The sequence below is a fragment of the Barbus barbus genome (assembly GCF_936440315.1).
Source record: "Barbus barbus genome assembly, chromosome: 31".
NCBI lineage: Eukaryota > Metazoa > Chordata > Actinopteri > Cypriniformes > Cyprinidae > Barbus > Barbus barbus.
The window spans coordinates 1,197,218-1,212,500 of NC_136759.1; the positions used below are offsets into that span (position 1 = coordinate 1,197,218).

The following is a 15,283-nucleotide window of genomic DNA, read 5'->3' on the forward strand; positions in this document are numbered from 1 at the left end:
TTGTTTGGTGCAAACAGGAAACTAAATACAAGCGCGCAAAGCATAGCTGTGAAGTCAGCGATGACAACATCCGGAATATAGTATACTAAATAAAAGTCACGACTCGTGAACTATAATATTTTAAAGTTATGTATAATATTTATGTTATTGAGTAAACAGAGTTATAACCGTGTAAAATTTTGAATGATAAGATTTTATTAGTTCAATTGAAAAAAAAGAGGTATAAAAATACATTACACACATGCATGTCTAACGGAACCGGAAGCGATGACATCCAACTCTGGTTTCCATAGACGCGTCCACATCAGATTTCACTGATATTTGTTGTCTGTTTGAGTACCTGCTTAAGAATTAGTAATAAACTGTTCATACGATCTATTTCGCCTAAGCACTTTTCAAAATAATACATTATATAATGGAATATCACATAGAAATTAACTAACACACGTTGCTATGGCTTGAGTGACGGAAAAAGTTAAAAGTCCCAATATTTGTATTTAAATTCTACACGAAAAACTGTGTAACCTCTATCTGTCATTTTTTTAATTAAAAGAAAAAATTTAAAGAAAGATCTCAGTTGTTGCATATGATTTTGTTTTATTCCAAACATGGATTATAGAGAATTCAGCATTTCAGGACAGTCCTTACTTCTCTTGGGTTTTGTGTGTTTTGTGTGTTTTTGAACATTTTAACAGCCAACATGCTTTATTTGACCTGTACATTTTTTTTCTTTTTTACTTTCATATAATTCATCTGTACAAAGTTACTCTTTCATCTTCCATGGGCAAAAACATTATACAAAATTAAAGTTTTATAATAATAATAATAACAACCCATTTCTTCACTCTGGAGAGGCTGCAGCTGCATAAATGTTTGTTTGGACAGAAATGTTGGGTTATTTTTAAGTTCAAAAGATCATCACACACACAAAAAGTCAGATCTGAAGATCACATGGCATTATCACATCAGGAACATAAACTCTTATTTTTATCTCAAAAATAAGTTGTCATCTGTCTCAAATATTCTGCTCGTTATCCCAGAATGCCATGGGGTCTCTGTCCTGAGCGGAAAACAAAATAAAGGTGAAACATGATGCATCCTCAGACAGATCTGGACGAGAAAGTCAACAACACTGTCATCACATTAAAAATACCATCTGAGAAAAGCTCAACACAGAATCACACGGGAAGCTTATTTCCACCATGGAATAAAGAAATTCAATAAACTCATTGCCACTTTTTTATCTCACAATTACGACTTGAACTTCATTTGAACAACTTTAAAGGAGATTTTCTCAATATTTCGATTTTTTTGCTCCCTCAGATTCCAGATTTTCAAATAGTTGTATCTCAGACAAATATTGTCCTATCATAACAAACCATACATCAATGGAAAGATTATTTATAGTATCAATCTAAAAAAAAAATAGACCTTTATGACTGGTTTTGTGATCCACGGTCACAATTGTGAGATAAAAATATGCAATTCCATTTTTATGCATGCTGTATTTTTTCCATGGCAGAAACAGGTTTCCACAGAATCAACGTGAAATCACTGCACTTCCATTCTTCTCCTCTGTCAGGCTGACGACGGTCACAGCAGCCGATTCTACTTAAAAAACACTGAACATGTCTGACATAACAAGTCATATCAAAACGTCAACATGCCTACAGTACAGCGCCGTCTCACACACACACACACACACACACACACACACACACACACACACACACACACGCACACGCACACACAAACACACACACACACACACAAACACACACACATCAGCCGTAACGTGACTGAATCGACACACTCTGCATCCGGATATAAAAATAAAGATTTCAAAGAAAGATGGGTGTGAAATATGACACAAGGTGATTTCTGATCACTAAAATGCTGTAAACATCAAACGGCGTGGGAGCAGCTTGGAGCAGTTCGTCATGGAAACGAGGGATGAGGAGACGCTCAGGGGTCAGAGGTCACCAGACGACGCATTTGTTGACCGGATGCATGGGTGATCCTCTGGGACAGTGAAACACGCGACCGAACTCCTCGAACTGAGACACGCTGCCGATCACCCTGCAGACAGACCATAAGAGAGATTCAAATACTCCACAACAAACACAATCAATCCCTAATCATCAACATCTGGCATTTATATATATATATATATATATATATACACACACACACACGCGTTTGAATCAAAGTCATAGTCACGGATATTATAAACCAAAACTAAAGAGAAAATCTTATTTTAAATAAAAATAAATGTTAACTTGAAAAAATAAAATATAATAATTTAATTCATTTTATTTCAGCCAGTTACCAATGTCTCATTTTTATTTAGTTGTTCATTAAACAATATAAAAATAACAAACTAAAACTGAATTAAAAATGAATTAATAATAATAATAATAATAATGACAAAAACACAAAAAAAATCTACAACTTTCAATGATGGAAAATATATATAAAAAAACTATTTAAAATATTAAGAAAGCTATAGTATTATCTCTGGTAATGTTTCAGGATCAGATATACAAAGATGGATAATTTAATCTTTAATTACTAAAATAACCTAAAACTGAACTAAAAACTATACAGACACATTCAATCAATCAATCAATCAATCAATAAATATATATATACACACACATATACACATATAAAATAATATAATGTAATATAAAATACCAATAATACAAATTACAGAAACACACAAAAAAATCTACAACTAAATGTAAAGATTAAATATTTTAAAAATATATTTAAAAATGTTAATAAAATAATAATATAATAATAAATAATTCCAAATATCAATAAAATCTATAATATAATCTCAGTGATACTAAAATAACACTGGTCATACTTCAGTATCAGATATACGAGGATGAATAACTTAAAATTAGTGAACTGATTTAAGTATTTATACATTGGATATAAACGTGCCTTAATTACACTAATTTATTTGGTTATGTAATTATTTATATTCTTTTATTTCTGCTTTAATTATTTTGTCAGTTTTATTTTGGTTTGATTGAGTTCAACAGCCTTATATTGAAATCATTTCTTCTAAAAAATATTTAAATACACATGACAACACATCTAATTATTTCAACGTACATAATTAATGAGCTGTTAAGCATTATGCAAAACAATAACAACTGAAGAATGGCATTATATAATGTAGTTAGTGTTCTAGATAGAGCTTGGTTAGTAACAGTAATGTTTGACTTAGTAAACGTCTCTATTGAGGAATATTAATTGTGTTAGCTGTGTATTACCTGTAATGTTCAGGTGCGTGTTTATCTGTCAGCAGCTGCAGGTAAATCGACTGCGATCGTCTCTTCATACACCAGTTCTGTGATGCAATGTGTACAAAACATTTCAGAGCAGCTGAACATGACTGAACCAGTATTAACTAACAGGGAGTTACGCCAGTTACATAATCAGATTACTCTCTTTAAGTAACTAGTAAAGTAACACATTACAACATTATTGTTGTTAAAATTGCAACAATAATGTACAGTATGTGGAAAATTATGTGTTTTTTAACCTTAAACCACATAAACAGATTGCATTACACCAAATACACAAAATAATGTTCTTTTTAACAACGTCATATGACCCCTTTAAGAAAGTAACACAATATTTGAATGCATTACTTTGAAAAGTAACTTTCCTCAACACTGTTAACTAATGCTGAACTAATCTTGTTTACCTGAGCGAACGCGATGAAGAAGAGCTGCTCGTGTGTGTATTTGAGTCCCGGCAGAGGACGCTCCGGCCCGTGTTCACGAACCCACTTCTGATACGCCTGCAGACCGGAAAACAAATCACCATTCACAGATGACCCAATGAAACTATGCTGGATAAACGATGCTATGCACTGTGAACATTTCAGTGGAGTTTGGGCTAGTTTCGGTATAGTGCCTAAAAATCTCACGAACCTCAATTTTTGTGATATCAACTTCAAATTTGGAGCATAAATTAATTAAACAAATGGCTTTGATTGTATAGCAATATTTTAAATTCCAAAATAGTCTCTGCAAACAATGCTAAACATTTTTTTTATTGTTTAATATAGAAACATTTACTTTAAAGCATTGCTTTGAAAAGTGCAATAAAACACCATTTGAAGTAGATTTTTTCAAGGTAGAAAGTGATAAAACTCACATTATAAGACAACTTCAGTCCACCCAGATCAGCAATGTTCTCGCCCAGCGTAAGACGCCCGTTAACCTGCGCACACACACACACACACACACACACACACACACACGTTTAATACTCATTTTATTTCAAGATTATGCATTTTTATTTTTTTTGTTTTATTTTCCCTAGCTCTAACAGGACCACTTTATGCATTAAAAAAAAAATGTTTTTGCTTACTTCTGGGTACAAACACACTACTACTACTACAAAAAAAAACATTTAGTCATTCATTTGTTTTTAATATAGTTTGATTATAAATACTAAAACATACTGTCTATAATTTTCAGCATTTTTAGAATTCCAAATGCATTTAAAATTCATTTAAATATTTATTTACTTGATTTTTATACTGTATTTACAAATGAGGTTGTACAAATGTGTCATCAAAACATGCTTAAATAGACACAAACACATACACACACACACACACACACACACAAACACACACACACACACACACACACACACACACACACACACACACACACACACACACACACACACACACACATACACACACACACACACACACACACACACACACACACACACACACACACACATACACACACACACACACACACATGTCATACTGTACACACTGTAAAAAAAACACAAATACAATTTTTTACAAACATAGACATAAAAACTATATATATTACAAACACAACAAAAATACTAAAACTTTCAAATTAAAATGAAAACTGTAAAATAAAAACAATAATATAATACAATTATTAATTAAAAAACAATATTATTAAATTAGTAATAAAAACTATAATAAAATATACTGAAATAACACAAGTTAGGGTTAGTGTGTGGGATAGTATTTATAACTAGCTGTATATAAAACTATATAAATATAAACTTTATAAATCTATGCAATGTCCTTTAGATGAGTAAACACACGAGTATGTGTCTGTAAGTGTGTGTGTGTGTGTGTGTGTGTAAGAGTGTGTCTGTGAGTGTATGTTGTGTGTGTGTGTGTGTTTCTCCTGTAAGTGTGTGTGTGTGTGTGTGTAAAAGTGTTTTTCTGTAAGTGTGTGTGTGTGTGTTTTCTGTAAGTGTGTGTGTGTGTGTGTGTGTGTGGGTGTGTGTAAGTGTGTTTTGTACCCTCTGGTTGTACACAGTAAAGTTGTCGTAGAGTTTGACGATACACTCCGCCTTCTTCTGAAACTTCCTGTAGGACTCTTCCGTCCACCACTGCTTCAGGTTGCCATAGCGATCGTACTGCCCACCTATCAGCAAACAGGAAGAAGTCACATGACTCGAAAAATCACATCATCTGCCAAAATCCTAAAAAATGACGTGAGATGCAGAGTGATCCATGATGTTCAGAAGAACTGACAGGCGACATCATTAGATCATATGTTTCTGTGTTATTCAGAGATATTCAGAGAGGAGTGTTTTGGGTTAAAGCAGGTTTCTGTCTCACCCCAGTCGTCGTATCCATGTGTGAGCTCGTGACCGATGATCGCTCCGATTCCTCCGTAATTCAGTGACCTAAAACACATGATAATGAAGAATACACTCAACATCTCATCCGATCTTTAATGTGCATCACAGAAATGAACAGCAGAACTCTCAATACAGCCTACACCACACAGGGTTACTGATCTAAATAGGGTTATTACATAGACTCATACTGATTTATAGACCACTAGTTAACCCTAACACAAAACTCTGCATTTATTTCATTAATAAAACACTTTATTTACTTTATTCTTATACTGTTTTTAACAATCAGGGTGTCCCCAAAAGGAGGAGGTTTTGTCATTGTTTTGCTCACTTCTCGGTACAAATGTGTCCCCAGAATATGATTAGGTAGATAAAAACATCAGGTTTATTATAGTTAACTAAAACTTAAACCATTATTTTATTTCAGCTAGTTGTTCAGCTATTTCTCATTTTTATTTAGTTTAACCTGATTTACTAAAATAACAAACTGAAATGTAAATATATATTAAAGCAAATGTAATATAAAATCTAATCTAAATTCACAAAATTGTGTTTGTGTGCATACACACACACACACACACACACACGCATATATATATATATACACACACACATTTACATATCATTATTTAGCAGACACTTTTATCCAAAGTGCTGTGACCAGTCTCAATTAATCTAGCACAGTGCACATAGCAAGGTGTGTTTTTAAAATAAATTAGACCAAAAAGAAGAAAGAATATAATATACACACACACACACACACACACACTAAAAATGGCAAAAACACAAAAAAATTACAACAAACTTTATATATAAAAAGAATATTTACTAATATATATATATATATATATAAAAAATAAATGTTTACTTAAGCATTGCACTACAAATCTTTTAGCATTATGCGCTGCTTCCCACAAAATCTCTCTTTAATCTGCACAACAATTTAATGTATGATATATATATATACACAATTTTTATTTCTATCTTTTTGCACAATTTCATGTACAGTATATATGTAAAGTTCTTGTACAGTCTCAGTTTGTGTATGTCTAGGCAACTAGGTATAGTAGTTATAGTATATGTATAGTCCGGTGCTCTTTCTTTTCTTTTTTCCTCTTATACTTGCATTGTTGTATGTTTATCTTATGCTTAACTAGTATGTAGCACCGTGGTCCTGCGAGACACGACATTTCGTTCCACTATATGTCCACACATGTAGCAGAATGACAATAAAGCTCAAATATATATATATATATATATATATATATATATATATATATATATACACACACACACACACACAGCGGATGATGCTGAACATATAAGACTGTATAATATGGATTAAATACAAGATTAATAGTAGTTATTAAAATTGATGTCATTTGGAATTGGTAAACTGTGCTTGGAAAAAGTATGATCAGAATATCAACTTGATTATGACGCACTGTATTTTTCCTCTTTCCTCTATATTGCAGCGCGCTCTTTATTGCTGTGATGCGCAGCTGAATTTTCAGCATCATTACCGCTGTCGTCAGTAATGCAAGGGATGTTGTGATTGGCTGTCAATGCAGCCAATCAGAATTTAGCAGCCTTGTCTCTGATTGGCTGGAATTATGGCATACTGTAACGCTGGGTTGATTTGAGCAAGCGAGCATCGGCGTTTAGAGAGCACTGAGGCCAGGCATCAGGGGAGCAAGCAGTGAAACGTTGCACACGCAAAAGAGGTCTGCACACATCCAAAAACATATTTTAAATGCAACATTGATTTTTATGCACTCAAAGTACTTTCTTCTTTGTGAGACGAACATTTTCTCCACAAAACACAGTTTGCGCACATGCAAAATGCACTTTTGCGCACTCAAAATATGATCTTTTGCGCCCAGAATTGTGGCAGAGATAGTATAAGATGTACTATAAAACACACACACAGCTGAATGTTATACTAATGAAGTCAATACGTTTACAATCCCATGTTACAATCACTGAATGCCTAGCCGCTGGTGAAGATGTAACCCATCTCTATTCACACAATCTCCAGAGGATACTCACTGAGGGAATTCAGGATCATAGAGAGTCGGCTGGAGAATTCCTGCAGGAAAAACTGAAGAGAAAGAATGAGAGAGATGAGCTTACAATGATGAAGCAAAGTGGAATACACAAATATGACAATAATTCATTATGATGCTAGTTAATGAGGTTTCATCTCAGTTTCTGTCTCACTTTCTGTCAAATTCAAATCAGCTTTATTGGCACGACAAACTGTAGATTGTATTGCCAAAGCATTTATATCTATGAGCAAGAAAAAAAAACAAAGAAATGAAGAATGAACAAAGATGAAAATGAAGTCTCTCTGTCTGTATTGATCCTCTAACAGGTGGCATTTATTTCCCAGATAATGATGAACGCTTCATTGTGATGTGCAGTTGGAAAACAAATTAATACATATAATAAATAACGCCTTAATGAAGATGTACAAATGCTGAGAGGTTTGTGTGAAGAAAATATAATTAAAAGCAACAGAAGTCAATGGAAAGCCCTCACCATGAGAGAATAATACAGTAAATAAGTAAGATGATATACATTAGCATTTAAAAATGTGTGGTTGGTACAATTTATTCATGTTATTAAGTCTCTTCTGCTCACCAAGGCTGCTTTTATTTGTAAGTAAGTAAATTTTATTTATATAGCACATTTAAACATAGCAAAGCTATCCAAAGTGCTTAACAATGTAACAGAAATTAAAATGAGAAAAGAAAACAAAAAAGAAGCAAACAAGACAACCAATAAAACATCAATAAAATGGAAATTAAAATGCTAAGGAAAAAAGATATGTTTTCAATCTTGATTTAAAACTGGTAATGGAAGGTGCAAGGCGGCATTCTAGAGGTAACTGGTTTTGATCCAAAATACAGTAAAAATCTGAAATATTATTACAGTTGAAATGTTTTCTATGTGAATATGTGTTAAAGTGTAATTTATTTCTGTGATCTGCAGCTGTATTTTCAGCATCATTACTGCAGTCTTCAGTGTCACATGATCTTCAGAAATCATAATAATATACTGATTTACTGCTCAACAAACATTTCTGATTATTATCAATGTTGAAACTGTGATACGTTTTATTTTTGAGGATTCACAGATGAATAGAAAGTTCAAAACAACAGCATTTATTTGAAATAGGAATCTTTTGTTACAATAGAAATGTCTTTACTTTTGATCAATTTAATGCGTCCTTGATGAATAAAAAGTATTAATTTCTTGATGCCAAACTTTCCAATTCAGCATCTCAATATTCAGGTGTGTGTTTATAATACTCACCCATCTGGTTTTTGTTTGGCAGGTAATACGCATTTAAAGCCTGTGGTGGAAGAAGCCACCTGTGAAAACACACACACACACACGTGCACACACACACACACACATATACACACACGTGCGCACACACACATATACACACACACACACACACATATACACACACACACACACACACACACCGGTTGTTATTTTAATTGCAAAATATTGTATTTTAATGGACAAATCAGTAGCAAGGCAAATTTATTTATAAAGCACATTTCATTCACAAAGTGCTTAGAAAAGAATCAAAATAATCAACAGATGAATAAGAAAAAAAAGCAAAGAATAAAAACTGATAAAAAATGCATTTAAAATGTATAAAACATTGCATGAATTCAGATCTGGGCGTGTGTGTATATGTGTGTGTGCGCGTGTGTGTGTGTGTGTGTGCGCGTGTGAGTGTGTGTGTCTGAGTGCGAGTGAGTGTGTGTGTGTGTGTGTGTGCGCGTGTGAGTGTGTGTGTCTGAGTGCGAGTGAGTGTGTGTGTGTGTGTGTGTGTGTGCGCGTGCGAGTGTGAGCATGAGTACCTACTTTACCTCACTTTTGGGTACACATTTGTCCCCAAAATATGGTTAACTTGACAAAATCTCCAAAAACCTCCCTTTGGGGACGTCCTCATTTGTAAAACAGGTTTAAAAAATAAACTAAACAGTTTTTTTGAAATTGTAAAAATGCAGAAAGCTAAGTTTAGGTGTAGGGCAATAGCACATACAGTTTGTACTGTATAAAAACCATTACGCCTATGGAATGTCCCCATTTAGATGTGTGTGTGTGTGTGTGTGTCTGCGAGTGTGAGTACGTACAAATGAGTGTGAGTGTGTGTGTGTGCACGTGCAAGTGAGTGCGTGTGCGAGTGTGTGTGTGTGTGTGTGCGTGCGTGCGTGTGAAAGTAAGTGTGAGTGCATGCGCGAGTGTGTGTGCGCTTGTGTGAGGGCTCCAGAGATCTGGAGGTTTTTACAGATGCTCATTTTTCTTTGTTTTGACCGCCGTGTTCAAATACAATCTGTTCATATGATAACACACACACACTAACGTCTGTTTCCAGACACATCAGAGACTCCTTTAAGATCAATCACAAAACCATCTGTGATGATTACAAGAAAAAACCTTTTCAAATCTAGTGGCATGTTATTAGAGATGTGATATTTATATTCATCTTGGTTCAACACAATCTCTTTCTATTTATATCCATTTAGACCACAAGGTTTGTGCGTTTTCTCTTTGAAATCAGCAGTAAAGTTCCTCTGACTCAGTGACATCACTTCCTGTGTGGTTCTGTCAAACTCACGTCGTCTTGTCCACCTCTTTATGGATCTTTTTGATGGAGAGTTTGATGTTGTACTTGATGCTGTTCAGGATGTTCTTGAAGTATGTTTTCTCGTTCACATTGAACTGTCGAGGAGAAATAAAAGGATTTGAACTCAAGATATCATCTGGAATCGGATCATGTGATCGGTCAGAAGTGTCTTACCCCATACTCCTCATCAATAAGTTCAGGTTTTAACAGAAAGTCAGGATATCCGGTCATAACCATCATGTGCTGCAGCTGAGAGAAAGATTCAGAATAATGAGAAAACATCTCAACTATTGCCTCTATTTATATAAACTTGTTAACTTTTAGAGTCCGACTGAAACGTAACCGAGTTTTGCTCACCTTTGCTCGGGCAGAGTCTCTGGTTTCTTCATCCATCCAGTCGAGCTCCTGTAGTCTCTGATCTAACGAGTGTTTAATGTCCTCCACCAGCTCCTGCACCTGAGAACGGGGGCGGAGACAAGATGTCAATCAAAGGATCCGTCACGTTTGATTGGGTCTCTGGATGACTGAACTAAAACAGACTATTATGAACAAACTTGTTCAAAAATAAAAAAATAACCTCATTCAAAACTTAGAATCATCAAGTGCAAAAACAAAAAAAGGAAAATATCTAAATGACATTAAGTATCTTTTATTTAAACGTAAATTAAGTTTTATTTATTTTTTTATTAAATGTTTGATTGTTGCATTGATTACCGCTCTTTGTGAAGTATCCTTGAGCTCAGGAAAGGTGCTATATAAATTAAACATTATTATTATTAAATATTTAATTAAATTTATAGGCATCACCTGTAACATATACTGGACAGAACAGGGAGGTAAGTGAATAACAGATGAGTATTGTATTTAACAGGAGAGCTCTGGAGGAGTGACGACAGACTCCAGGTAAGTAAGCCTACTCAGAGAAGTTCTGGAGGATGAATTCAGGGAATAACGAAACCTTCTTTGCCTCACAGGAACTCGTGGAGACGAAGACCAGAATGACAGGGAGCACACACCTCAGTGTGTGCAAAGCCCATCTTGCCTGACGTGGATTGAGCCGCTTTGCATCACGAAGATATTGTAACTTCTTATGGTCAGTAAGGACCAGGATGTGCAGCTCCCTCCAACCAGTGCCTCCATTCCTCTAGAGCTAGTTTGATAGCTAGAAGTTCTCGGTTGCCGATGTCGTAATTTCTTTCCGCCGGGCTGAGTTTCCGGGAGAAGGCGGCGCATGGATGGAGTTTGGGAGGAGTCCCCTGCTGCTGTGAAAGCACCGCTCCTACTCCCGTGGTCGAAGCATCGACCTCTACGATGAAAGGGAGCTCTGGATTGGGACTGACAAGGAGCAGTGTGCTGGTGAATGCCTGCTTGAGGATGTGGAAAGCTTCTGTGGCTGCGGGGTTCCAGGACAGATATTTGGCCTTTCCTTTGAGGAGATCAGTGAGCGGACTGGTGATGGTACTGTAATTTAGAATGAACCGGCGGAAGAAATTAGAGAATCCGAGGAACCTTTGTAACTCTTTGATGGTGGTGGAAATGGGCCAGGATGAGATGGCCTCCACCTTCCCCTCGTCCATGCGAATGCCACCACTGTCGATGACGTATCCAAGGAATTGAACGGTGGGTTGGTGGAATATACATTTCTCTGCTTTGAGATACAGGTGAAACTTCCGTAACTGTTTAAGGACCTCCGCAACGTGGTGGCGATGTTCGGCCAGACTCCGGGAGTAAATGAGGATGTCGTCTATATACACGATAACAAACTGGTGGAGAAACTCCCGGAGCACCTCATGCATGAAATCTTGGAAGATCGAGGGAGCATTGACTAGCCCGTACGGCATAACCCTGTACTTATAGTGGCCAGTTGGGGTCACGAAAGCTGTCTTCGACTCGTCTACTTGACGAATGCGAATGAGGTTATATGCGCTGCGGAGGTCCAACTTAGTGAAGATGGTGGCACCGCGTAGATGTTCCAGGGCTGCTGGGACGAGGGGAAGAGGATACCGGAACTTAACAGTGATATCATTGAGTTTCCTGTAGTCTATGCACAGCCTCAAGCCTCTTTTAGCCACGAAGAAGAAGCTGGAAGCAGCAGGGGACGTTGAAGGAACGATATAGCCTTGCTTCAAAACCTCCTTGATGTACTCCTCCATGGCCTTCTGTTCGGGGAGTGATAATGGATAGATCTTCCCGCGGGGCACTGGCTCACCCGGAATGAGGTTGATGGCCGATGTGGTGGTAGCTGTGCAGCTCTCTTGGGACAGAAAACATCGCTAAAGGGGGTGTAACAGGATGGAATGTCAACAGACTGCTCCATGACTTTCTGTAACATATACTGGACAGAACAGGGAGGTAAGTGAATAACAGATGAGTATTGTATTTAACAGGAGAGCTCTGGAGAAGTGACGAGAGACTCCGGGTAAGTAAGCCTACTCGGAGAAGTTCTGGAGGATGAATTCAGGGAATAACGAAACCTTCTTTGCCTCACAGGAACTCGTGGAGACGGAGACCAGGATGACAGGATGACAGGGAGCACACACCTCGGCAGGTGATTGGAGCTGGAGATGGAGGACACAACTGGAGAGAGAGATAGCAGGTAAGTACCACAGGTAAGTAACCTTAGATAGTTCAGGGTAATGATCGAGGGTAGAGTCCACTTCGTATTTACGAGATTGGACAAAGACTGCTGCTGAGGTGTGTGCTTTTGTACCAGACTTGATGAGTGAGATGATGAGGGACAGGTGCTGGTGAACAGTATTCAGGAGAGGGAGTGCGCTGTGATTGGTTGGGAGGTGAGCCTGACCGATTCGTAACATCACCACATGCTTATTTAATATATAAACAACTTTTGTGCATATTTATATATATCCTTATCATAATATAAAACATTAGGCCACGGGGAAGTCGTGGCCTAATGGTTAGAGAGTCGGACTCGTAATCCAAAGGTTGTGGGTTCGAGTCTCGGGCCGGCAGGGATTGTAGGTGGGGTGAGTGAATGTCCAGCGCTCTCTCCACCCTCAATACCACGACTGAGGTGCCCTTGAGCAAGACACCGAACCCCCAACTGCTCCCCGGGCGCTGCAGCATAAATGCTGCCCACTGCTCCGGGTGTGTGTATTTAATATATATATATGTTTTTTTTTTGTTTTTTTTTACATGTACCAGTGTTATTTTAGTGTTTTTATGGTTTTTAAAAATTATCATTAAATTGTATTTTTTTTTCTGTTTTCACTTGAATTTTAGTTAGTTTTAGTAATTTTGTTATGCATTTTTGTCATTTTTATATATATATTTTTTTAAATATGTCTATATAGCTTTTATTTATTTTTATTTATTAGTTTTTAGTTGATTTAATTTTAGTGCATTTAAAATGCATTAGAAATCAAATGAATTATACCTTTTTTATGTTCTTTTTTTTTTTTTTTTTTATAAAAGTTTATTTTATTTAAAGTAATGAAAAAGTTTTTCATGGTTCAATTTTAGTTTTAGTGACATATATTAACCCTGACCCATATATAATATCAGACCAGATCCGTTTCTATGAGGGCTGCTTAATATCTTTTAACATTCATGTTAATTTAATAAGCAGTGGAAAGTTTTGAGTGACAAAAATCATTCACACTCGTAATTAGAAAAGCAAGTCAAGTGAAACCTTCATTTAAAAGCTGGTCATCTGCTCTCAGAATTACATGAGACGACCTCAAATATTAAAAATCAGCATATTAAAATGATTTCTGAAGGATCATGTGACACGGAAGACTGGAGTAATGATACTGAAAATTTAGCTTTGATCACAGAAATAAATTAGAGCTTAACAGACATTCAAGTAGAAAACATCTATTTTAAATTATAATAATATTTCATTATTTTTACTGTACTTAAAATCAAATAAATGCAGCATTGGTGAGCAGAAAAGACTTCTTTCTAAAACCCCAAACCTTTTGAATGACAGTGTGTGTGTGTGTGTGTGTGTGTGTGTAAACGAGCAACAGGAATATTCTACAAAAATTTCACTAAAGAAAGTAAGTCATTTGTGGATGATTTGTTCTTTTAATAGAAACTCTAAAGAGGTCCGGATGATTCTTGTGCTCAAAAACAGTATGAAACCCACGGCAAGCTGGAAAAACTGCAAAAGTCTGCATTCGTCTGACAAAAGTGACATTTTGACTGAGGATTTCCACAAATCTATACTCCCTGCCAAGCAAACCATCTGGGAGCGACGTCTCCCTCAAAAGAATTGCGATTTGATCCATCCATCATTCTATCTATCTGAGAAGAGCAGGGGAGGAAGGAAGCACGATGAAAGGTAAACAAACACTGCATTAGAAAGGAAAGAGGAAGGTGAGAAGCCGCCAGAGACACAAAACAATCTTGTATTTCTGCGTAGCACTTTTCTATAGGAAAGAGAAATTAGAAATGAGGTCTGGATATCTCTATTATATAAGTAGAGACTGAAGTTGCTGAAGCTCTGTAATCTGAGAAACTGCTTGGAAATCTCTCTTTATGCTATATTATCTCCAAATATTAAATTGATCTGAGCTTATGCACCTTTCTGAGTGAAAAAAGCATTATTTGTGCTTAAAAACCGAGGGGCATGAGATTAAATCAATGAAACATATACAATCAACCAGTTCCAGCAAGAAATACAAAACTTGTGATTATTGAGAAACAAAATCCAATATTTGGACATATAAATATATTTTATTAACAGTATAGAATAATGAAAATGATATGCAGTTTTGTAGGAACACCACGTGTAACAATGTGTAAATTAAACCTAAAATTACAGAAATGATCAGCAACAGAATAAATGAAGTTATACTGTGTTTTATTCAATATTAATCTATTTTATTTTCTAATTTAAGAATATCATTATTAATATTTTGCATTCCAAAAAAACATTTTTTAAAGAAAGTTCTTATCTGTTTTCTTAAGATTGTTCTAAAGACCAAA

The 15,283-nt window shown here is 35.8% G+C and overlaps 1 protein-coding gene across 1 annotated transcript in view; it reads right to left on the bottom strand.

The window, feature by feature from the left end:
* Positions 1-1,979: 1,979 nt before the first annotated feature.
* Positions 1,980-15,283, bottom strand: part of LOC306851456 (endothelin-converting enzyme-like 1) — a gene marked incomplete at both ends in the record, with an annotated part of 29,485 nt that continues 16,181 nt past the window's right edge. The window contains 11 exons of the mRNA XM_079387701.1: positions 1,980-2,079; positions 3,288-3,364; positions 3,725-3,820; positions 4,180-4,245; positions 5,332-5,456; positions 5,654-5,721; positions 7,726-7,777; positions 8,995-9,053; positions 10,322-10,425; positions 10,505-10,579; positions 10,688-10,786. Coding sequence (XP_079243827.1) covers positions 1,980-2,079; positions 3,288-3,364; positions 3,725-3,820; positions 4,180-4,245; positions 5,332-5,456; positions 5,654-5,721; positions 7,726-7,777; positions 8,995-9,053; positions 10,322-10,425; positions 10,505-10,579; positions 10,688-10,786 — 921 coding nt within the window. The remainder of the gene's footprint in view (positions 2,080-3,287; positions 3,365-3,724; positions 3,821-4,179; positions 4,246-5,331; positions 5,457-5,653; positions 5,722-7,725; positions 7,778-8,994; positions 9,054-10,321; positions 10,426-10,504; positions 10,580-10,687; positions 10,787-15,283) is intronic.